Source organism: Panthera tigris, chromosome E3 (genome assembly GCF_018350195.1).
Source record: "Panthera tigris isolate Pti1 chromosome E3, P.tigris_Pti1_mat1.1, whole genome shotgun sequence".
NCBI lineage: Eukaryota > Metazoa > Chordata > Mammalia > Carnivora > Felidae > Panthera > Panthera tigris.
In genome coordinates, this window is record NC_056675.1 from 6,673,658 (window position 1) to 6,699,236 (window position 25,579).

Sequence of the window (25,579 nt, forward strand, 5' to 3'; positions counted from 1 at the left end):
TCCACAAATGGAAAAACATACCATGTTCTTGGATAGGAAAACCAACTTTATAAGAATGTCAATTCTCCCTGGGGTACCTGGGTGGCTCAGTTGGTTAAGTGCCTGACTCTTGATTTTGGCTCAGGTCATGATTTCATGGTTCGTGAGATGGAGCCCCTTATAGGGCTCTGTGCTGAAAACACGGAGCCTACTTGGAATTCTCTCTCTTCCTCTCTCTCTGCCCCTCTCCTGCTTGTGCTCACACACTTGCTCTCTCTAAAAAATACATAAATAATTTTTTTTAAAAAGGGAAAAAAAGGAACGTCAACTTTCCCTAAGTGAATACATATTAAAAATGATCCCAATACAGATTTATTTCTGGAACTAGGAAAATTGAATCTATAGTTAATTTGGAAAAGAACTAAAGAAGCAAAAATACTTTGAAGAAGAAACACAGCAGGGGGCATTCTCTGTAAGAAATAGTAAAACCAATTATTAATGCTCAATAAATTGAAACCGCATATTATCACATGCATTGACAAATAGACCAATGCGACAGAATAGAAAATCTAGAAAGAGACCACAAAACATGAGGATTTGGTATATGATAAAGGCAGCATCACAGATCAATGGGAGGTAAAGATAGCCTTTTTCATAAATGTTGAGACAACTGGGTAATGGCTTGGAAAAAGACGAAGTTAGATCTTTACTTCACACCATACACCATAATTTTGAACGGACCAAAAGGCTCGATGTTCAAGAGTACTCAATGTAAACGTAAAAAGTGAAACCATACAAATACTACAATCCACCAAACATACCACAGGGTCAATTTAAGCCTGATACAAAAATGAGAGATTATTAAGAAGGGCATCCTCTGGCTAGAGAAGCCCTGCATGGACGACTCCCCTTCTTCACAGGAATGAGGCGCTTCCGACGTCACTCTCCCAGCCGAGAGAGCAACCTGCTCCGCTACAACCCTCCTTCTGGGCAGAGGAGCTCAAGGAAACGCCTCCCTGCCCTCCCGCACTCTGATAAGCCCTGGCGACCGAGGCTGCAAAGAGATCCGCGGCCCTATTGGCTAGCGGGCGTGGCCCGCGCGGGGCTTCTGGGAGTTGTAGGCTCCTGGGACTCCCGGGTCTGACGTCGGAGACAGGCCCTGTGAGCTCTCCGCGGTGGTGAAGAGGTGGGTGTGTCTGGAGACCGGGTGTGGGCAGAGGCGAGGAATCAGGTGAAGAAAACGAAGGACTTAAAATTAAAGAGAAATTAGGGTTGTGGGCTCTCAGGAAGGGACGAACCTACTTCGAAGTAGGGCGCAGGGCGTTGAGGGTGGGGGAGCGCAAGTTCCACGGCCAATCAGACATTAGCAACTGTTGTCGTAGCAACCACTCTGGACAGCTAAGGCCCGGTCCCTTGCCCAGACTCCCAAGCAAAGGGGAGGAGCCCGGGCTGTTTAAATGGCTTTAGGCACAGGTGGGGAGCAGCTGGCTCCGTTTCCTCCCCGGCTCTAGCGACGCTGAACCTGCGGTTGGGTGGGCGGGGAACGGCCCCGTCCGGAGAGGTGCCCCAACTCCCCGCCGATTGGCCCACAGCCGCTCCGGGGCGGGGCCTGGGGCGGGCGGCTCCCGCCTGCTGCGAGGCGAGGACCTCCGGGATTCCTAGAGAGGACTCGGAAGTGCTCTCGGCGGTGGGATTGATGGCTCGACCCCGTTGGACGGGGAACGCTTGGACTTGCTTACTTCCGGCGAGGAAGTGTTGCGAAGTGTAGGCTTCGGTTTTCTCTCCGTTTGTAGGAAGAAACCTATCTTCCCAACCTGCTGCGAGAGCTTGGTCTTCCAGGAGAGCTCCCTGGGACTGGTGCCTTGAGGGAAGAGAATGGGTTTTGTATCCAGAAGGGTATCCTGTATCTAACCTTGACCGGCCCGTTTTCCGTGTCTTTGGGGTCAGGGGCGATTCAGAGGAATACAGGTCCCAATCTGTACTTGTAACTCAGCTTCTCTTCGGAACCAATGAAGTCTCCTGTTGGTCCGTCATGCTCTTGTGGCATGAAGGACAGGACCAGTTTTGACCGTTGTAATATTTTTGACCCGTGTTGTAAGTTTGGCTTGTAGTCAAAAGGAAAGACTGCGTCTGGACTACTTAGTAGTAAGTCTTGTCCTGTTATTTATATGAAATTTAATGCTCTTCACCATTAAAATTGTATTTGGTTAGACCTGATGTCAGAGTTTTGTTGCTCTTTACGTTTTAAAAAAATGTTTACTTGTTTATTTTGAGAGAGAGCGAGTGCATGAGCAGAGGAGGGCCAGAGAGAGAGGGAGAGAGAGAATCCCAAGCAGGCTCCACTCAGCTCGGAGCCGGTCGTCAGGCTCCATCTCACAACTGTGAGATCATGACCTGAACTGGAATCAAGAGTTGACACCTAACCGCTGAGCCACCTGGGGGCCCCTCTTATTTAAATTTTTTTAACTTTGGAAATGTTCTGTATTAGTAGTAATTTTATGGGTGGAATGACAGCTATCTTGTGTATATTTTATTTTATTTAAAATTTTTTTAACGTTTATTTATTTTTGAGACAGAGAGCGTGAACAGGGGAGGGGCAGAGAGAGAGGGAGACACAGAATCTGAAACAGGCTCCAGGCTCTGAGCTGTCAGCACAGAGCCTGACGTGGGGCTCAAACTCACGGACCGTGAGATCATGACCTGAGCTGGTCAGACGCTGAACTGACTGAGCCACCCAGGCGCCCCTGATTTTTTTTTTTAATTTTTTTTTTTAACGTTTATTTATTTTTCAGACAGAGAGAGATAGAGCATGAACAGGGCAGGGGCAGAGAGAGAGGGAGACACAGAATCTGAAACAGGCTCCAGGCTCTGAGCTGTCAGCACAGAGCCCGATGCGGGGCTTGAACTCACGGACCGTGAGATCATGACCTGAGCCGAAGTCGGACGCTTAACCGACTGAGTCACCCAGGCCCCCCATATCTTGTCTATATTTTAAAGTAAATTACTCTGTTGAGTGGTCATCTTTAGTAGAGATGACCTCTTTGTCATCTCTTTGCTAATAATGCTTTCTAATGTATCAGTAGGTTGCACACTAATGGAACTGCCCTTCAGAAGATTTTAAAGAGCAGAAACCAGATTTGATCTGTGTGACACAGCTAACCTGGAGAGACATCCCTCTGAGTTGGAATGATAATGACAGAGTCTGGGGAAGTTATAGACTTAGACCCTCCCGCTGAGACTTCACAGGAGCAAGAAGACCTTCTAATAGTGAAGGTGGAAGAAGAAGACTGTACCTGGATGCAAGAGTACAACCCTCCAGTGTTTGAGACTTTTTACCAGCGCTTCAGGCACTTCCAGTACCATGAGGCATCAGGCCCCCGGGAGGCCCTGAGCCAGCTCCGGGTGCTGTGCTGCGAGTGGCTGAGGCCCGAGCTGCACACCAAGGAGCAGATCCTGGAGCTTCTGGTGCTGGAGCAGTTCCTGACCATCCTACCGGAAGAGTTCCAGACCTGGGTGAGAGAACATCACCCGGAAAGTGGAGAAGAGGCCGTGGCTGTGGTAGAAAATATACAGAGAGAGCTAGAGGAACGCAGACAACAGGTGAGTGGAAGAGGAGACATTAGAGCAGTGAGGAAGGAGAGGAAGAGAGTTAAGTTGCTGCTGAGCAGGGCTGAGATTCTTAGCGCTCTGGTGCTTCATTCATATTCTTTTGTTCTCCTGGGATTAGGTACACTGTGGAGATTTCCTGCCACTCCAGCAAAGAGAAGCAGTATCCAGTGTGTTAACCTGGAGAAGACAGTCTGCGATTTAACTTATTTTTAAAATTACTGTATTTATCTTTTGATTGACATGATACAAAATTCAAAAGGTGCATAAGTTTGTTATGAAAAGTAAGTTTCCTCCCGCCTCTCCTTCTCTGGCTGCCTAGTTCTCTTCAGAGGCAACCACTGTCACCTGATACCTGTATATCCTTACAGAGATCTACTTTCTTCTGTACGTATAAGTGGACGTGTGGATAATATGCTTTAAAAAGCCACAGATGTGGTTTAAATCACTGTGTACTTCTGCCTCTTGCTATTTGTTTATATCTTGGTTTGTTCCATGTTGGTGCAAACAGACCTGCCTCACTCCCGGAGACTGCTTATATTCCATCGTGTGGATGGATGTACCAGAATCAAACTCCTGGTGAAGGCCATTTAAGTCATTCCTTTAGATTGTTTCTGAACGTAAATTTTGCTACAATGACTGTCCTTTATGTTCATCCTTAACTGTAGAATAATAAATGCTTAGAAGTCAGATTGTTGGCTCAGAGACGATGTGCATTTGTAATTTTGACAGCTGGTGAGAAGTTGCCCTTCAGAGAGGTTATACCAGTTTTTATTCCCAGCTGCAGGGTGTGAGAGAAATTTTTTGCTCACAGCCTGATCACATGATGTTGCCCAACTTTTTGTCATCACCAGTCTGAAAGATGCAACATTCTACTTCTGTTAAATTTTAATATGCATTTCTCATATTATGAGTGAGTTTGACCACAGAATATGTATGTGTATATATACATATATATGTTTTTTAATTTTTTAAAGTTTATTCATTTTTGAGAGAGAGAGCCCAAGCAGGGGAGGGGCAGAGAGAGAGAGGGGGGCAAAGAATCCGAAGCAGGTTCCAAGCTCTGAGCTGTCAGCACAGAGCCTGATGTGGGGCTTGAACTCGAGAGCCATGAGATCGTGACCTGAGCCAACGTCGGTCACCTAACTGACTGAGCCGCCCAGGAGCCCCAACCACAGTATATATTTTAAAGGGTTACATGTGTACCCTTGTTTTTCCTTCTTGAAAATTAAGCTCTACAACAAATGTAGGGTTTGAATATGAACTTACAATGCCCAGTTCAAGAGTCACATGTTCCCCAACTGAGCCAGCCAGGTGCCCTGTGTGTGTACCCTTTTTTGTGATTTATCTGTTTACATTATTTGCCTGTTTGAAAAAGTAAGCACTGTGTCTGTCATCTGAGGTGCAAGTTTATTTCTCCACCTTGTTTATCTTTGCTTATGGAGACTTTTGCAGGTTTTTTTTTTATTTTTATGTGCTCTGTTTATATCTTTTAATTTATGGTTTCTGGGTTTTGTGCCACACTTAGAAAGGCCTTCTCCACTACAACATCATAAGAAAATTTTCTAGTAGTCTCTTCTCAAGTCAAAAAAAATTTTTTTTGGTGCATGGTGTTTGGTATGGTTACAACTCTTTTCTCCCAGATGTCTGTCCAGTTGCCCCAGCAACTTGTAGAGAAATCCCTTTTTTCCTCACTCTAATTAAAATGCTGTCTTTATTACATACCAGATTTCTGTATGCATTTGGGTCTACTCACGGCCTTTTTTTTTTTTTTTTAATGTTTATTTATTTTTGAGAGAGAGAGAGCATGAGTGTGTGTGGGCACGTGTGAAAAGGAGAGAGGCAGAGAGAGAAGAATGCAGAGAATCCCAAGCAGGCTCCATGCTGTCAACGCAAAGCCCTGTGCAGGGCTTGAACCCATGAACCATGAGATCACAACCTGAGCCAAAATCAAGAGTCAGATGCTTAACCGACTGAGCCACCCAGGCGCCCCTGAATTTACTTATGTTCTTTTAATTGTTTTGTTGATCTTATTATCTGTTCAGCTATCAGTATTTTAATTACTTGAGTTCTGTAAAGGGTTTTGATATGTGGTAGGGCTACTCTTCCTCCTTCCAAATATTTTCAATATTTTCTTTTTTCCTTATAAGCTTTAGAATTACTAATGTAGTTTTCACCACTCCAAAAATCCTGTTGGGTTTTTTTTTGTTGTTGTTGGGGTTGCAGTAAATCCTATGTTAATTTAGGGAAAATCAATATCTTTATTTAAATTTTTTTCTTACATTTTTGTTTTACATTTATTTATTTTTGAGAGACAGAAACAGAGTGTGACCAGGGGAGGGGTAGAGAGAGAGGGAGACACAGAATCCGAAGCAGGCTCCTAGCTGTCAGCACAGAGCCCGATGCGGGGCTTGAACCCATGAACCATGAGATCATGACCTGAGCTGAAGTTGGACGTTTAACCGACTGAGCCACCCAGGCACCCCTAAAATATTTTTTTAATATTTATTTATTTTGAAAGTGAGAGAGAGAGAGGGAGCATACGTGGGAAGGGGCACAGAGAGAGAGAGGGAGACACAGAATCTGAAGCAAGCTCCAGGCTCTGCGCTGTTAGCACAGAGCCCGACGTGGGGCTCGAACCCACGAACCGTGAGACCCAAACCTGCGAATGGTGAGACCATGACCTGAGTGGAAGTCGGACACTTAACTGAAGGAGCCACCCAGGTGCCCCTAGGGAGAGTCAATACCTTTATGTTGTTACCTCTTGTCTTTTCTTACTCATTTAACTTGAGCCTCTACCTTCTTGTTGCTAGGGTCACACTCTCTTAAGTTTTAATTTTGTTGTTGTTGTTAGAACAAAGAAACAGAATCATGAGATCTTAGGTCACAAGAGTTTGAAGCTAATTAAATTTCCATCATTCTTTAGAGCCACTGTGCTTCGGTGTAAGGTCTCAATCCCATTACTCTTTATCTCTGGGTAAAGGGTACGTTAACATTCCAGGACATTCTCAAGCTCTTCAAGTGGTTCAGCTCACTCCATGAGGCGAGTGGGCAGCAGAGGGAATTGCTCCTGACTCTCAGCCAGACCCTTGGCTATACCGAATGTCCTCCAGATGGGAATGTCTGAATCTTTCTGTTGCTTCTGTCAGGACAGAAAGTAAAGTTCATGGTGACATCTAGTTACTTCTTTTTTAAGCCTAATTTGGGATATTAATAAAGAAACTTTGCCCTGCTTTTTTATAGTAATAAATACTCAAAAGTACACTTAAAAACAAGAAGTATTTTTTAAGTAGAAGATTTGCAGCAGATATGTGCATTTACCTCTAATTGTGATATACAGCCCATCTTTGGAAGGACACAGAGAAAAAAAAAAATTCTTATTGGTATCAGGGATTTGAGGCCCATAGAGGGGATTTTCTTAAGGACTTCCATGGCTTGCTTTGTTTGCCTTTCTCTTTGTCTGCTGTCTGTGTCCCCAACATTGTTCCTCAACTTTATCTCCAGGAAGTCACTGTCTCTGGCAGGCCCTTTTCCCAGGCTTTAAACTTTACCCTTCTCCTTGGTTTCTGTGTCCCAGTCTCAGGGGACCTGAAGGGCTGCTTTGCTTCTTTGGTGCTGACGTGCCCTTTGACATGCTTGGCATCATCTTAACTCTTATTCTGAGCGGCTCCACAAGGACACACACACTTCCACGCAGAGTGATCTTTGCCACAACTGTTTTGCAGCCGCCTCTTAATGTAACTCCCGTACCACATTTTGCCAGTGCCAAGAGGGTTAAAATTTAAAGTGCTTTGAAACCTAAGGGAGGGGGAGAGGGGGGTGGCAATTCTGTCTCAATGCAGGATCTTATTACCTGCTAGGATGCTGCTGAGTTAGTAACTTCCAGAAAAGACGGATTGTGGAGACGGGTTTTGGCAGAGGAACTGCGTGTCCCCTAGGGTCGAGCAAGAGCCCAGAACAGAAACAGGGAGTACTTACTTAGCATGCTGGACAGGAACCAGCTCTTGTCTTAGTGTTGGTCTGTCTTGAACCTGGTCTGCTAAGGAACTGAGTGTGGCTTCTTGAGCTCTATATTGATCTTGACAACTTGACTTCTCACTTCTCTCCCGTCTTCAGTAAACTTGACCTACCCTGGCCTTCTTACAGTTCCTTGACCACATCACACACCTATCTTCTACTTGAGAGTCTTTGCTTATGTTGTTCTCTTTGCCCAGAGCACTTCTTACTTTTCCCCTGGCAGGCTTCTTTTGCCCTGGAGCTGTTTACTTCAGTGACACTTTGTCGGAAAAGCCTTCCTTGTCCACCTTCTCTAAAGTAGGTTCTCATCTGTTATGTATTAGGGCACTACTTTCTTCTCCTTTCTAACACGTAATAGTTTGCAATCATGCATTTATTTGTGCGTTGATATGTTTAATGGAAGTCATCTTTGACTGGAAAGAAACTGTATTTGTTAAGCCACTGTTATGGCTTAAGCCATCAGTGTCTGGCTCGTTGTAAATGCACATTGTATATTTGGCAAAGGAGTGAATGGAAGAATAGTGTGAATTTACTGGATTCTTAGCCTTCTCTACAGTGTGCTGATTGGTGTGATTGTGCTTGTCAGATCGTGGTGTGTCCTGAAGTGCTTCCTCAGAAGATGGTACCACCTGGAGTTGTTCAGGAGTCCCCCAGCCACCAGCTCCTGTCTGTGGACCCCCCATCTGAACAGGAGCCACAGAAGCCTCATCTTCTGGAGGAAAATGGTGAGGACCTACGATTCAGTGGAACAGATGGGGCTAGAGAGCGGGCATCCTGGTCTTATGGGTAAGCGGTATCTGTATGAGCGAGACTTTGGGCGGGTGGCCTTTCTGCATCTGGCAGCACTGTCAGGTTGGGAAGGGCTGGGGACCCAGAATTGAGTCCCTGGCATGCAGAGAGAGGTGAGCTTGCAGGACGGCTAGGATGCGGTTCTGTTTGAAAGCCGTAATGCAGATGACGACAGTTCTAAGTACAGGCACTGTCAAAAGATCTACAGAAGTCTTTTACAAAAGTGTCATACTTGTTTTACAGCAGTTTTCCAACTCTGCACACGTTTTGTTATCTCACTGCTTATGTAAGAACAGCTCTCCAGTTTCTAATTGCATCCATTCATTTCTGGCTGCTCATTCACCCACCTTGAAGTCTTACTTCAAGCAGTTGCTTACGGTGACCTGTAGAGCGTTTGTTCTCTCCTTCTCTTTCTCTCCTTCCCTCCCCCCCCCCCCTCAATTTTATCAACTTGTATTAAACATGTGAAGAAAGAAAAGTGAACTGCCGAGTATCTTATTTATGGTATGTGTCCACAGGTCTATAACCCTAACCAAACCCTTGCTATGAGATATATTTTAGGATTCAGAAATTTTCCGATTTAGTAAGGGAATATGACTTATATACCGTACATTACAGTACCAGCGGGATTTGAGGTGGGACTCCACAGTCATGCACATTAGTATTTTGCCAGTGAAATGTATATGTATTTACAGTAAGGGGATTAAATCAAGACTTTAAATAGCTTCACATCAGTTCTGGTCAGGTTTTTCTGTCAAATTAGTTCAGTGTCTACCTTCCTGAAAGGAAGGCTTTTGGTATTTGGAGCTTTGGGATTTCAGAATTGTGGAGAAAAGTGTCATGAACCTGTATTTCCAGGTTTGGCCCCCGGCTTTCTTCTCGGCTCCCTCTAGTGGTCAGGCCTTTCACTTTACATGCTCCAGGGCCCTGACCTTTTCCGGCTTTTCTTTCACTGTGGGAGTGATGATAGAAGCAGCAGCAGCAGGAATCACTTACATTAATGTTTACTACGTGTCCGCAAGTATTCCAACTGCTTTACCTTTGGGAACTCATTAAACCCTCTGTTTACCAGAAAAAGTAGTCTTCACCATTTACCATCTGGGGCCAGTGGATCCTTTTTATTATATATACATACACACACACGCCTATATACACACGCTTACATACATACGTATATATGTCATTTTACAGATCATTTACAGAAGAATCAAAGGCTGATAAAAAATAATTTTAAGGAACTTTTCATGAGAACTAAACCTTTTTATATCAAGTACATTTTGGTAATAGAAACATAAAAAAATGAAAGAACACTGTCACACAATACTATCCCTTTAGCGAAATGAATACTGTCGCTTTAGCAAAGTGGGATGGTCCAGGGTCTTGTTGCAAAATCTTGGCCTGATGAAGTCCTTCCTGTTGAATAATTCGCTGGATGAGAATGTCATATTTCCTTTTCAAAATCTAGTGTTTATCGTTGATTCTTATGTTTGAGAAAAGTTACCTCTGATAGTATTTGTAGACTCCTTCGAAGATTTCCCCTCTGGGTTCAGTTTCGTCATTATTGTGTAGCGTGTACTTCTCTGTTCTTCATATTGTCTTCTTACTTCATCTATTAAAAGTGCAATGTTATCTGCTGCATATTTTCTTCTCTTTGCTGATATGGGTGGAAAATGAAAAATTCTGAATTTTCAGTCATCCTCAGTGAGAGCTAAAAACAGGCATCAAAGTCTTACACCTTCTTGATGATGATGCAAAGCCCTGGGCAGTGAATTTAATACTTGGAGAATAGTAAAGAATGATGATTTATTTCACTATTACATCATCCTAAGTATTTCTTTCATTCTCCTCTATTTTCTCATTATTTTAGTTTTTTTGCTATCATTGGGAATAATTAATGAGTAATATTTAGTAAACATGTGGTAATTCATAGGATGATGAATTAGAAAAATGGTTTATGATACAAGGAAAATAAGATCACTCAGATCTCAAAATCTACCCTAAATGTGTAGAAGAGTCCAATGGATCCATATAGAAATTACAAGACAGAATGAAGTTTATTCTATTTTTTTTAATGTTTATTTATTTTTGGGAGAGAAAGACACAGAACATGAACAGAGGAAGGGCAGAGAGAGAGGGAAAGGCAGAATCTGAAGCAGGCTCCAGGCTCTGAGCTGTCAGCACAGAGTCCTACGTGGGGCTCGAACCCATGAACTGCAAGATCATGACTTGAGTTGAAGTTGGACGCTTAACCAACTGAGCCACCCAGGCGCCCCAGGTTTATTCTCTTTTTTAATAATACTAAGATAAATTTTCATTTTGTTCTTTAGTAGACCTCTAAAGAAATAAGTCATGTAATTCTAGTCTTTAAAAATAGTTAAAACTGTTCAAAAAAGAAACCCCCAATCCCAAATTGTGTCTAATACACCTAGTTGGCATACCAAGGGTTAATGCTTGCACTAACCCAGTGGAATAGCTACGACTGTTATACTCATGTTAGAAATGAAACAGCTGAAGCCTAGAAAGGTGAGGTAATTCGTTCAAGGTCACAAAGCTGTTAAGTGGCAGAGCTGGGGTTCTAACCCCAGCAGTCAGCTCCAAATTTATACTTGTACCTTTCTGAGCTGGGCTGCCCTTGCCTTTCCACGAGTCCCTCCCAGGTGCAGACTCCTGTCCTCCGAAAATACTGTTCTCTTCCTTCTACTGGCAGCGTCTCATCACACCTTGTGTTCTAGGAGCTGCTTCTCTCCTCTGCCCTGTTAGCTAGACCCAGTGTCTTTTTTTTTTTTTTTTTTTTTTTTTTTTTTGGCCAGTGTCTGCCTTCTGACAAAATTGCTATGTTTGTTTTGTGTTTGTTTTGGTTTTTGCTTTTTACACACTGGATTCCTTATGACTTTGAGAGCACCAAGGGCTGGTTTCCAGGCCCTGGGGCTAAGTTGAGCTTGAGAGGGGCAAAGTCATTTGCTTAAAAGCTAAAGAAACAGAAGCTTTCATAGAAACTTCATAAAATCGGTGTAGTTGTTTGGAATGTAATTATTATAAGTATTCCAATTGTAATACTTAAAATCAAAATTGCTGTTTGAGTATAGACTACATTCATCCCTTTCTTCAAGTCTTACTTTGACTCTTTAGCCACACTTCTGGTTTCAGATGCCATCTTGGTTTCTGGCTTTCGTCTCTTAACCATTATGTCCTTTTTGTGTCATTGCCTATTACTTCCTAGTTCTTGGACAGAAGCAAGCTACATAAGCACATACATCTTTGGGACCAGGGAAACCATAGCAATGTCCAAACTGTCAGGCTGAAGGTTTATACTAGGTGAGTCTGTCCAAATCAGGGCATACATAGACAATGAGATCGTATGCACCATGAATCTTGGACAAAGAACAAGCAGAGGTGACAGCAGGGGGTCAGAAGGTCACCACCATCTAGAGATCAAATCCTCCAGGCATTGCACATGCAGTTCACTCTGCCTGGAAAGCACCCTCAACACCCTAACCATTCCCCGCCCCCCCCGCCCCCGCTACTTCCCAGAGTCACTTCTGTGGAAAGGCTTTCCTGATGCTCCCACCTCCCACTCTCCACTCCGTAGGTGCCCTGCCTCTGTGCTTCTATAGGAACTTGGGTGAATTTCAAGTATAACACTTTTACCCTGAGCAGGAAGTAAGTTTTATGTGTCTGCATTCCCCACTAGACAGTGAAGTTTTTGGAAGGCAAGAATTGTTTTCTGCCTATTCTTATAACACATGACTTAGTGCACACTAAATGGCTATCGATCGACCATGGTAACTTCTTGAAGGAAGAGAATGTGGGCTAAGGCCTTGCTGATGAAAGTGTGGCCCAGGAAGCAGCGCCAGCATCACCTGGCTTTGTTAAAAGCGGAGAATATGGGGGCCATTCCAGAACTTTTGAGCCATATCTGCCCTGTACCAAGACCTCCAGGTGATTTTGTTTGCACATTAAAATTTGAGAAGCCCTGGGCTCTCACTAGTGTTTCAGCTTCACGAAGATGTGGGACAGGTTATTCTTTGAGATGACCAGATTTGACCTTGGCAGAGCAGATTGAATCCCTTATAGGTGAACGGCCCAGGGGTTCTGAGGTCACCAGCAGGGATTAGCCTGACCAGAGCAGGGAGTCTAGTTTTTTTGGGGGAAGGGTCAGTGTCGTTAGGTGTGGGAGGAGCCACAATGTAGAGGGTCTTGAGAGCCAAGTAGAAACATTTGGCCTTGCTGCAGCAGGGCCCCATTGTGGATTCTTGAGCAAAAGTGGAACATGCTGGCAATTGGAACTGGGCAAAGATATTCTGACACCTCTTTTTCTCCCCCCTCAGCCCTACCTGCTCTCCAAGTTCCTCCCCTTCCCCTGAAGGACAGCCAGGAGCTGACAGCCTCACTTCTCTCAGCTGGGTCCCAGGTGAGCCGGCGTCCCAGTGCCCGCAGTGAGGACCCGTGTCTGTTCTTGGACGAGGAGCTGCCCTAATCCTGACTCTTTATCAGGAGTTCTGTCTCTCACTACAGACTGGGCCCATCTTGGGTTCCTACTTGAATGTCTCTTCCTGTTCCACCCCGTGTGCCCCTCTCCTCTTTGAAGCACAGTCCCTCCTCTGTTTTTTCCCTTCATGCTCCCACTTCTTCCCCTCACGCCAAATTTGCACATAGGGAATGGGAATTTAGTGGAGATCTCATGTTTCAGAAGTTGGTGAAAATTGAAGATGTGGCTGATGTGGCTGTATCCTTCATCCTGGAGGAATGGGGACATTTGGACCAGTCTCAGAAGTCACTCTATAGGGATGACAGGAAGGAGAATTATGGGAGTATTCCTTCCATGGGTAAGAATTATTTCATCTGCATGGATTAGGACATCTTCATTTTGTTACAAAGAGTATTTCTGGCACATCGTATAAAAGCATGTATGTTTTAATTACTATGACTTTGTTTATTTATTTTTTTCTGTGAAAGAGTAAATCAGTGTTCCTGGTTTTTTGTTTTTTCTTATTCAGCTTATTCTGATTATTTCCATCTTAATTAGGGTATGATTGAAGTCTGATGATACTTAGGGGATAGTATTTAGAATCCAGCAAATGTTCTCTTTTTAGTGCTTTAAAATAAAAGAGCTCAATACTAACAGGTTTTGCGTTTTAACAGATTTGTAGTAGTCATTGTACTCTATTCCTTGACAAATTGAATAATTCTAACTGAATACTTCTCACTTGCAAAAACATCTCAGACTTTGCTGAATGGCCATTTATTAGGGTATATTTGACCCTTGAACAACATGGGGTTAGGCCCACCCCCCATGCAGTTGAAAGTCTGAATATAACTTCTGACTCCCCCAAAACTTAACTACTCAGAGCCTGTTGCTGACCTGAAGCATTACTGCATAGTTTATGTATCATATACCATGTTTACTTATGTGAAAGTGAGCCAGAGAAAAGAAAATGTTATTAAAATCATAAGGAAGAAGAAACACATTCAGAGTCTGTTTTTATCAAGAGAAATCCACGTATAAGTAGACCTGCATGGTTCAAACGTGTGTTGTTCAAGGCTCTTCTGTAGGTATTACAGTGACTTTTCTCCAAGGCACAGGTGGCTAGTTGTTCACTCCATTACCATTCTCAGATCACTGGTGCCCATTTCATGGTGTTCACCTTGGCATCTACATTTTACATGTCCCATCCCTTCTTGAATTTGTGTCCCAAATGAGATTTTGAACCTGTTTCTAAATGACGATCCTGGAAACTGATACTCATTTATGCTGCCTAGAGCAATTATAAAAGTCTCAGCACTGTGGCAAGCATTTTGAAACTAACGGCTTTTCTGCTTTCGAATGAATTCTTTTAGAAGAACCACTATATATCAAGCACTCTAGTAGACTTTAGATGAAAGACATATATAATGCCAAATTTCCTTTTTTTTAAAAAAAAAAGTTTATTATTTATTTAAGTCATCTTTACACCCAGCGTGGGGCTCACACCCATGACCCTGAGATCAAGAGTCACACCATCCTCTGAGCCAGCCGGGTGCTCCATATAATGCCAAGTTTCTTTTGAAAAGCATTATACCAGTTTATGTTGTCGTAAGGGTTTTAGTTCACTTACAGGTTTTTATTTAAAAAGTAAAATTGGGGTGCCCGGGTGGCTCAGTTAGGTAGGCGTCTCCTTTCGGCTCCGGTCATGATCTCATGGTTTGTGGGTTCGAGCCCCACATCAGGCTCTCTGCTGTCTACACAGAGCCTGCTTCAGACCTTCTGTCTCCCCCCACAATCCTTCCCTGCGCCTCCCCTGCTCACATGCATGTTCTCTCTCTCTCTCAAAAATAAAAACTTTTTAAAAAATAAGCAAAATTGACTTCTGCTCTTTTAAATTTTACATTTCTTCTAATACTAGTGATATATATTTGTATTTCTTTGACTTATTTGTACTGGCCCTTTGTGGCTTTATCTGTTCACATCTTGGTGGCGGTTTTCATCTCAAGGAATTATTTATGCGGCACATATGTTATATGTAATGCAAATACTTTTTCAGTCTCTTTTTAAATTAAATGCCTCACTTGTCTAATTTCAGTCTGGTAGTATCATTTTATCTTTTTCAGTTACTTTGCAGGCATTTAATGGGTTTTAGGATTTCAGAACTTGGTACAGTTATTTTTTTTTAAAATATTTTCAATGTATGTTTATTTTTGAAGGCAAGAGAGAGACAGAGCGTGAGTGGGGGAGAGGTAAAGAGAGAGGGAGACACAGAATCTGAAGCAGGCTGTAGGCTCTGAGCTGTCCGTACAGAGCCTGACGCGGGGCTTGAATTCACGAGCCGTGAGATCATGACCTGAGCTGAAGTTGGACGCCCAACCAACTGAGCCACCCAGGCGCCCCTATACAGTTCTTTTTTATACCATTCTCCAAGCAATTTTAAATTTGTACTTTATCTGATTTTTTAAAAAATCTATTTGTTCATTACAACATATTTATAACTCTAGTATCTTCTTCTACATTAAGAACATGTTTGATGATTTCTGCCCCCTTAATAACATCTCTGGGAAGGCTGCATTAGATTATTTTCACACCAGTGTGTTCCTGATACCCTTGAGAAGGTCAAGTTTTTTTTTTTTGCTTAATTTTTTAACGTTTATTATTTTTGAGAGACAGAGACAGAGCATGAGCAGAGGAGGGGCAGAGAGAGAGAAAGGGAGACAAAAAATGTGAATCAGGCTCCAGGCTCTGAGCTGTCAGCACGGAGCCCAATGTGGGGCTTGAACTCATGGACTGTGAGATCATGACCTGAGCTGAAGTCGGTTGCTTAACTGACTGAGCCACCTAGGCACCCAGAGAAGGTCAAGGTTTTCAAAGTATCCATCAGATCCAGAAATGAGATTTAAAAAAATAGATGTATCTTGGAGACAGCCATTTTAAGGAGTGTCAGGACATTGGGGAACAAAAGACAGTTTCTTTGTAGGTTGCAAAGGAATGTGAGAAAGCTATCATAAATAAACCCAAAAACATTGTGAAGGAAATGGGAAAGAGGGCTGATCAGTGCAAGAGTACAGGCTTAGATGGATACATTAGTTTTGTATGTTTTCTTTGTCAATGGCAGATTTTTTTAATGTTTATTTTTTAATGTTTATTTATTTTTGAGAGAGAGACACACACAGAGTACAAGTGGGGGAAGGGCAGAGAGAGAGGGAGACAGAATCCGAAGCAGGCTCCAGGCTCCAAGTGATCAGTACAGAGCCCGATGTGGGGCTTGAACCCATGAACCGTGAGATCATGACCTGAGCCAAAGTCGGACGCTTAACTGACTGAGCCACCCAGGTGCCCCTTTAATGTTTATTTTTGAGAGAGAGTATACAAGTGGGGGAGGGGCAAAGAGAGAGGGGGACTGAGGATCCGAAGGGGGCTTTGCACTGACAGCAGTGAGCCCAGCAGGAGGCTCAAACTCACAAACCATGAGATCACGACCTGAGCCAAAGTTGGACGTTCAGCCGACTGAGCCACCTAGGTGCCCCTCAATGGAAAAGTTTTAAGCATACTTAAATGCAACTGGAAAAGAACTAGGGAGGAGTGAGTTTGAAACATTGAGACAAGGAAGAACAGATCATTGATGAGGGCAGTCCCTGGAAAACAGGATGGCATGAGGAGGTCCAAGATCCAGAAGGAAGGCTTGGCGTTGGCCAGGGAGAGAGAGACACCTCTTCTACCAAGAGGCGATGGGAGGATGACAGAGGAAGGCTGCCAGCAAGTTTTTGATTGCGGCTGTAGGATGTTCAAGGAGCTCTGGAGTGGATAGCTTTGACTCTGAAATAGGAGACAGTCACCTGTTGAGAATGAGCAGGTGATGGAGGAAGTGGTGAAGTAGAGGTTCGTGTGCAGTGGAGAACTTTGGTTTGGAAAAGGGTGTATATGCACATACGAAAACATTCTGCAATAGTATGAATGGGTATAAGGTGAAAAGTGAGTCACCTACTCCAATCCTCAATCTTTTGGTTTCCCTCAAAGAGGCAATGACTGTTGCCAGTTTCTGGATTGTATCTCTAAACATAGTCTGTGTATATGTGAGTTTTTTCAAAAATGATAGCATACCATACACACTACTCTACTTTTTAAGTAACAGTGATATATCTTGGGGGCCACGGTGGAGAGATATTTTGATGTAGCTGAAGAGAAAAATGATCAGGGAAAGGAGCCATCCTTAGGAATGTAGAATGCCAGACAGGGCACTGGTAAGGTTGAAGAATCTGTAAAGCACCAAATCTGCCTGATTGGGTGTTTTTGTCTACACCCCACCCCCCACCATTGCATTACTTACCAGCTGGGCATAGCACTGAGCGAGGAGCACAGTTCTCTGTCAAATACAGAAATAAATCAGGAGAATCAACAGAAAGCTTATCATGTATGTGGAGAAGAAATGGGGAAAGAGGAAAAAAGCAAATCTAAACCCATTTCTGTACCAACCCGTATAATCGCCTTCTCTGGAAAAGGGCAGTTAATAGTACCAAAGAGGTGTGTTGGGCTAGTCTGATTTGTTTTTCAAATTTGCCACTGGAAAAAGAAAGCCATGAGCTTTTTTGACTTGTTGGAAGGGAGAGAATTCTAATAATACAGTTAGCCTAAGCAGATGTGAATAAAAGAAAAAGTATTACTGGGATGATGGAGATTACCTGCCTATTTAAGTGGGCAGGAAAAAAACGTGTCAAAGGTCTGGTTTTGTGATAGAATTTGTTTTGATTATATGTTTGAATCTACTATTAATGTTTTTTTTTAGGAAGAGAAGTAAAAGGAGTTACAAGAAATTAAAATCAAAATTTTCTTTATGGTATAAGAATTACAACTTCTCACTGTGTCAAAAAAGGATAGTGATAGTATCTACTTCAAAAGGTCATTGTAAGGATTAAGTGCCATAAAATTGTAAAGCACTTAAAGGCACAGTGCCTGGTCCACAGTATGCATTCAGCAAATATTAGCTCTTATTACCATCATTCTGTAATATTTGAAAACAACTTTTCTGTTTATAAAAAAAAAATCTTATTAGAAAGCTCTTAATAGGCTATGATTTCTCTCTCTCTCTCTCTCTAGCATATAAAAAATAATATTCCCTGTTTTTTAATGATGGAAGATTTGTCTGTGCAAAGCATATTAAATGTCAGTGCTTCAAGTGAAGTGTAGGTTGCTGATCCAGTTGCCCAGGGACATGATTGCCATGTGTTCAGCATCTGTACTCACTAATGACTATTGGATGTTAAGCTAGCTTTTTTTTTGACAGTAGTAAATTCTTCTCTGGGTATAGAAAGAATATCTTTTTTCCTTTACATTAATTCATACCAAACAGATTCTTTGGGGATTAAAAAAGGTGGAAATATCTTTCTTCTCCAGGCTATGAAGAAACAGGAAGAGGAAGGTGAATTTTGGGTTTGCTGCATAACCCAATAATCACATTTTATTAGGAATATTTATTTATTGGGGCACCTGGGTGGCTCAGTTGGTTAAGCGTCCGACTTTGGCTTAGGTTATGATCTCATGGCTTGTGAGTTTGAGCCCTGCGTCGGGCTCTGTGGTGACAGCTCAGAGCCTGGAGCCTCCTTCTGATTCTGTGTCTCCGTCTCTCTTTCTGCCCCTCTCCCACTCACGGGCTCTCTCTCAAAAATAAACATAAAAAATTTTTATTTATGTATGTATGTATGTATGTATTTATTTATTTATTTATTGTTGAGAGAGAGAGACAGGGTGTGAGCAGGGGAGGAGCATAGAGAGAGGGAGACACAGAATCTGAAGCAAGCTCCAGGCTCTGAGCTGTCAGGACAGAGCCTGATGTGGGGCTCAAACTCACGAACTGCGAGATCATGACCTGAGCCGAAGTTGGACACTCAACCAACTGAGCCACCCAGGCGCCCCTAAAAAAATTTTTTTTAAAGGAATATTTATTTCTAAGTTTATTTATTTATTTTAAGAGAGAGAGTGTGAGTGGGGGAGGAGCAGAGAGGGAGAAAGAGAATCCTAAGCAGGCTTTGTGCTCTCAGCATGGAACCCGACACAGGGCTCGATCTCACGACCCTGGGATCATGACCTGAGCCGAATTCAAGAATCGGATATTAACTGACTGAGCCACCCAGGCACCCCTTATTAGGAATATTTAATACTGCACAGATATGCACAAACAGGTACTGTAAATACCACATCAAGAGGATATCACCTTCATTAAATAGAATGACTGGTCTCCCAGTCATCTGTTTGATGCAACTTCTTCGTCCCCCAGCCTGTTTCCTCTTGAGGAATCTTCATCCCATCTCTGTGGCATAAGGCCGCCTTTACCAAGTCATGCATTGCTAGCATGTGTTGCTTTCGTAATTACCTGTATCTCTCATTTTCTTTCTTCCAGTATGGGAAATAGCTAATTTTTCCATTTTCCTTCTATCATTTCAGATTATGAGTCTAGGAATGACAACGTGGAACTCATGGTAAAGCAGATTTCTGATGATGCTGAAGCCCACTGGATGACGTCAGCAAGCACCGAAAGAAATGTTCCCCAGAGTCAAGGGTTTGGAGAAGTTAGTGACCTTCACGGCATGGTAGAAAGGTGGCAGGTAAACCCCGCTGTGGGGAAATCAAGGCAGAACTCTTCCCAGAAAAGAGATCTTGGTGCCATCACAGATGCTAACCGTAAGCAAAATACAAGCACAAGTGGCGAGAGAGGTCACAAATGTAACGATTGTGGTAAATTTTTCCTTCAAGCCTCAAACTTCATTCAACATCGGCGAATCCACACTGGAGAAAAACCGTTTAAGTGTGGTGAATGTGGGAAAAGCTACAATCAGCGTGTGCACCTGACACAGCATCAGCGTGTCCACACTGGCGAGAAACCGTACAAGTGTCAGGTGTGCGGAAAAGCCTTCCGCGTGAGCTCGCACCTTGTCCAGCATCACAGTGTGCACAGTGGGGAGAGACCCTACGGATGTACCGAGTGTGGGAAAAACTTTGGCCGGCACTCCCATCTGATTGAGCACCTGAAGCGCCACTTCAGAGAGAAATCCCAAAGATGTATGTAATCAGCACTTGGTGTTTGGAGAATAAATGCAGGCAAAAATGGTTTTCTTAGCTTAGAGCAGCAGGACAGATGGGTTGTGTACTGGGGACAGTAGCTAAGGGGCAGAGATCATAGTCCATTTTGTTACGATTTATGTTGTAACTCATTGTCCAATTAGTAGGCAAAATTCTATGTCCTCTCCACCGTCCCCACAACTTCCCTCTTCCCAGAGGTACCTGCTTTCAGCTCTCTTGCCTGTTTCTTAATTCTGTATTTGTAAAAATACGGCTGTTGCCTGACTCACCAATTTTATTTTTTTTTTAATTTTTAAAAAACATTTATTTACTATTGAGAGAGAGACACAGAGCATGAGCATGGGAGGGACAGAGAGAAGGGAGACACAGAATCCGAAGCAGGCTCCAGGCTCTGAGCTGTCAGCACAGAGCCCGATGTGGGGCTTGAACTCACAAACCACGCGATCATGACCTGAGCCGAAGTTGGGCACTTAACCGACTGGGCCACTCAGGCGCCCCAACTCACCAATTTTAAATGTTATCTCTTTCCTTTCTGTTGTAGTAAATGAGGGTTTTGGCTCTCTTGCATGCTTCCTTCCCTCTTTCCCTTTTTCCCAATTTAGACTATTTTACTTATTTTAAAACAATAAAGTAATCCTAGGATAGGAAGTTTGGAGGAAAAAAAGCAGGAGGAAAAAAAATCACTCATAATCCCACCATCCTAACTAATATAACTGGTATTCTCTAGCATGTTTCCTTCTATTTTTTCATAAGCTTATCTTTTTTAATTTTTTTAATGTTTTTATTTATTTTTGAGAGAGAGACAGAGCACAAGTGGGGAGGGGCAGAGAGAGAGGGAGACACAGAATTTGAAGCAGACTCCAGGCTCTGAGCTGTCAGCACAGAGCCCGACACGGGGCTTGGACTCACGAATTGTGAAATCATTACCTGAGCCGAAGTCGGACACTTAACCGACTGAGCTACCTAGACACCCCTCATAAGCTTATTTTTATGTAGGTGTACTTGTAGAGTACAGTTAAATACTAGACACACATTGTTCCGTGTGGCTCAGCCCTCTTGTTTGTTATTTCTTTTTTTTTTTTTTTTTAATTTATTTTGAGAGAGAGAGAGAGAACACATGTGCATGTGCGTGCATGTACCAGCACGGTAGGGAGAGAGAGAATCCTAAGCAGGCTGCGTGCTGTCAGCGCAGAGCCTGATGTAGGGCTCGATTCCATGAACTGTGAGATTATGACCCAAACTAAAGTCAAGAGTTGGACGTTTAACCAACTGAACCACCCAGGTGCCCCACCTGTTTGTTATTTCTGACAAGCTGCCGCTCTGTGGGAACATCAACACTTAATTGTTCCTCAGTTGAACTTTTAATTTTTTCTCTTTTGTCCTGATAACTGTACCTGTGCCTTTTTTTAAATTTTTTTTAACATTTATTTATTTTTGAGACAGAGACAGAGCATGAATGGGGGAGGGGCAGAGAGAGAGGGAGACACAGAATCGGAAACAGGTTCCAGGCTCTGAGCCGTCAGCACAGAGCCCGATGCGGGGCTTGAACTCACAAACCTCGAGGTCATGACCTGAGCCGAAGTTGGCCGCTTAACCGACTGAGCCACCCAGGTGCCCCACCTGTGCCTTTTTTAAATATTTAAGATTATTTCCTTATACTAGATGCCCAGAAGTGGGATTAGTGGATGAAAGGCCAAAAACATTTTTATGGGTCTTGATAAATATTGCCAAATTGCTTTTTCAAATAGTGACCCCTATGAGAGTGTCAGTTTTACTAAATTTCTCCCAGGGTTATCAGAAAAGGAAGTTGTTTTTTTTTTTTTTTTTTTAACAAAAACACAAATTGAGTAAGCAAAAGAGAAGTCTTTGCTGTTTTCATTTTCATTAATTTGGTTATCAGTAAGGTTGAACAATTTTTCCTGTTTACTTATTATTTTTTTTTTTTGTTAACTATTCAAGTGACATTAAACTTACATAAGGATGAGATCACGGTCACCTATGCTGTGAACGTAAAGGCTCCTCTTAATGTTTTTCACATAACTCTTAAAACTGTCTTATAAGTATTTATTTTTAAATTCTGCCTTTGGGGTGCCTAGGTGGCTCAGTCAGTTAGGTGTCTGACTCTTGATCTCAGCTCAGGTCTTGATCTCAGGGTCGTGAGTCCAAGCCCTGCATTGGGCTCTGCGCTGGGTGTGAAACCTACCTAAAAAAAAAAAAAAGTAATAATAATAAATGAGTGAATGAATGAATGAAAGAATTCTGCTTCTGATGTCCCCAAGCCCGGCTACCTGTCATTCACATTAACAGTCACCACCACCTTTTCCATCATGTAGTAGAAGTTTATGAAGTTCACAATGTCTTTAAAGTTGAGTTGACCTTAGCTATCTCCTCGGCCGGTTCTATCCCTTCTGCTTGGTGGATTCCTCATTGGGGGAATCCATCCAGTAGCACTCCAGACCTGGAAAGCATTTATTTTAAAATAGTCTCCTTTCAGGGTGCGTGCGTGCCTCGGTTGAGCGTCCAACTTTAACTCAGGTCATGGTCTCATGGTTTGTGAGTTCAGCCCCACATTGGGTTTTCTGCTATCAGCATGGTGCCCACTTCAGATCCTCTGTCCCCATCTCTCTACACCTTCCCTGCTTGTGCGGTCTCTCTCTCCCTGTCAAAAATAAATATAAACACTAAAATACAATAATAGAGTCTCTTTCCTTTTGTATCTTCTCTGCAGTTGTTCTTATGACTAATTTCCTATTAACACTCCCTACCCCTGCCCCCAGCATTTTTTTTTTTTTTAACGTTTATTTATTTTTGAGACAGAGAGAGACAGCATGAACGGGGGAGGGTCAGAGAGTGGGAGACACAGAATCTGAAACAGGCTCCAGTCTCCGAGCTGTCAGCACAGAGCCCGAGGCAGGGGCTCGAAGTCGGCCGCCTAACCGACTGAGCCACCCAGGTGCCCCTCCCCCAGCATTTTTTGATCAAAAGAGGATATTTTGCGTGCTCATTCAGCCATAATTATGGAGAGCCTGTAGTGCTGGTCTCGGTTGGGGGGGGGGGGCGGGGTTGGGCAGGAGCGGACAAGAAAGGCAGTGAGCATTCACAGGTTCAAGCTGTGGGGGAGGGGGAAACTGTAGATGTAGTGACAGCTAAGGGCGAAGAGAGTGGAGATTGATGTCTCACCTACCCTCTTGACAGTAGTTTTTCCTGAATCGTTTCTCTTTTGCCCTGGCTCCTAAACAGGTGTTCTTTCCAATTCTATATCCCCCTCATAATCCTTTGCTCCCCATTCCTCCAGTTTTTGTCTGCTTGCTCCATCCAGCTGTGTTTTGTTCTAATTCTGTCTGCCTGACCCATGTTTGCATTTCAGAACGCCTCTCTCTCCTTCCTGTATAGACAAAGTGTGGTACTCACGTTAGTGATAGCCTAGCCTCGGCCATCCTCACCACCCTGCTTAGTGAGCCCCTTCATCTCCTTCTTTTCAATGGACAAATACCAAAGGTTCTTTTCACTCCCGCTGGCTCAGGCATATACACGTATCCCCCTTTGTCACTGCCCTTCCATCGTGGTTTCACCTGATTATCCTCTTTTTCCTGGCAGCGTATCCTTCTTCTGTAAAAGAACTGGTGCCATCTGCATTTCCTCTTTATTCTTTCAGGCAGTGACAAAAGAAGTAAGAATACAAAATTGAATGTTAAGAAGAAAATTTCAGAATTTTCAGAAGCAGACGTGGAACTATCAGGAAGAATCCAAAGGAATGCTTCTCAAGTGCAAGATTTTGGAGAAGGCCATGAACATGCAGGCAAGTTGGATAGAAAGCAGGGAGTTCCCATGAAAGAGATACTAGGACAGCCTTCTTCAAAGAGGATAAATTTCAGCGAAGTCACATATGTGCACAAAAAATCATCCGCAGGAGAGAGACCACATAAATGTAATGAATGTGGAAAAAGCTTCATTCAGAGCGCACATCTGATTCAACATCAGCGAATACACACGGGGGAGAAGCCATTTAGGTGCGACGAATGTGGGAAAAGCTACAATCAGCGTGTGCATCTGACTCAGCATCAGCGGGTCCACACTGGTGAGAAACCCTACACCTGTCATTTATGTGGGAAAGCATTTAGAGTGAGGTCTCATCTTGTTCAGCATCAGAGTGTGCACAGCGGGGAGAGACCCTTTAAGTGTAATGAGTGCGGCAAGGGCTTTGGGAGGCGGTCACACCTTGCTGGGCATCTGAGACTCCACTCTAGAGAGAAATCCCATCAGTGCCATGAATGTGGAGAAATCTTTTTTCAGTATGTTAGCCTCATTGAACATCAGGTGCTCCACATGGGTCAGACAAATGAAAAAAATGGCATTTGTGAGGAAGCATATAGTTGGAACTTGACAGTGATTGAAGATAAGAAGATTGAGTTACAAGAGCAGCCTTATAAGTGTGATATCTGTGGCAAAGCCTATAGTTATAGTTCAGACCTTATTCAGCATTACCGAACTCACACTGCAGAGAAAACCTATAAATGTGATATATGTAGAGACAACGTTGGCCAGTGTTCCCACATAAAACATCAAAAAACCTACTCCAACGTGAAATCCCATCAATGTCATGAATGTGGCAGAGCCTTCACTCTGAAGTCCCATCTTAATCAGCATCAGAGAATCCATACTGGTGAGAAACCCTTTCAGTGTAAAGAGTGCGGAATGAGTTTCGGTTGGAGTTGTAGCCTCTTTAAACATCTGAGAAGTCATGAGAGGACAAATCCCATAAATACCTTAAGTGTCTAGATGTTTCTGGTGTAGAACAGCTCCTACTCAAGTTTAGGAAAGCCTTCCTAAGGGAAACCCTACTTCTATATTGAATGTAATAACAACAACTTCAAGCATTTTCTCCAGCATAACCGTCAAACCTACCGATATGTTGAAATCCTTCAGTTAGAACTTACGGACGCTGGAGAATCCACAATAGATATGTTTGCTTTCCCCATCAAGAAATGCTTTTGTTAGCAGCTTCATGCTTAAGGATCTAGACAAGAGAGCACCCATGGATAATGGTGGATGAAGGAAAGCCTTGAGATGACACTCATTCTTCTGTTGAATCTCAGAACGTTGACACTGAGAAAAGCCTCATGAATGCAGTAGAAATAAGCTTTATTTGTAGTTTCTGCCTTGTTTGACAGCTTCTTCAGGGAAGAGCACAGTGAAGGGAAGAGAGAACTCTAAAGCATGTTAGCTGTTGTGGTACCTCAGCAACGAACCTTTTCTAGAAATGATTATCCCAGCCACTAGAATGCTCCAGCCATTGTTCTCATCTTGAGTATTAAAGCCTTTGAAAAGAAATCGACTTAAGGTATTTATATTCTGGCAAAATTGGGGTTCAGAGGCTGGATGGTATGTGTTCCTGTTGCATTATTTAGTCTCAGACTTCTCCATGAAACCTCTACCTTGTTTTTGTTTTGATTCTACTAGTGTCAGTTGGCTAGGAGTTAAGTGTGTAAATTCAGGAGAGAAACTGTGTTGGTTGGTCACATCTTGAGGAGAAGGGAGAGGGACCTTAGGGAAATAGAGAAGAGAAGACAGGCCAAACTGTGGGCTGCTTTTTATTCTGTTACCCACAAGAAAGAGGGCAGCTGTATCCAGGGAAGGAATTGGACC

The 25,579-nt window shown here is 43.1% G+C and overlaps 2 protein-coding genes across 11 annotated transcripts in view; one reads left to right on the forward strand and one right to left on the reverse strand.

Annotated features, from left to right (window-relative positions):
• The window catches only part of ZNF394 (zinc finger protein 394), a 57,155-nt gene that overhangs the window by 20,941 nt on the left and 10,635 nt on the right, over positions 1-25,579 (reverse strand). The window contains exon 5 of one of the 2 annotated variants that reach the window (XR_006212570.1): positions 17,187-17,222. The gene's annotated coding sequence lies outside the window, so the exon portion shown is untranslated. Of the gene's footprint in view, positions 1-9,654; positions 10,046-17,186; positions 17,223-25,579 lie in introns of those variants that run through there. The other variant, XR_006212569.1, reaches the window with a different exon arrangement.
• On the forward strand, positions 1,090-25,264 carry ZKSCAN5 (zinc finger with KRAB and SCAN domains 5). 9 transcript variants are annotated; one of them, XM_007081082.3, is made up of 7 exons: positions 1,090-1,165; positions 3,063-3,579; positions 8,189-8,327; positions 12,720-12,802; positions 13,082-13,217; positions 19,298-19,912; positions 23,589-25,264. In XM_007081082.3, exons 2-7 carry the CDS (start codon positions 3,166-3,168, stop codon positions 24,710-24,712), a joined length of 2,511 nt encoding a protein of 836 aa, XP_007081144.1. In that variant the 5' UTR covers positions 1,090-1,165; positions 3,063-3,165; the 3' UTR covers positions 24,713-25,264. The 9 variants fall into 9 exon arrangements, with proteins under 9 accessions (XP_007081144.1, XP_042827899.1, XP_042827900.1 ...); XM_042971965.1 differs by having other exon boundaries at positions 1,108-1,165; positions 3,060-3,579; XM_042971966.1 differs by lacking the exon at positions 1,090-1,165 and adding an exon at positions 1,178-1,210.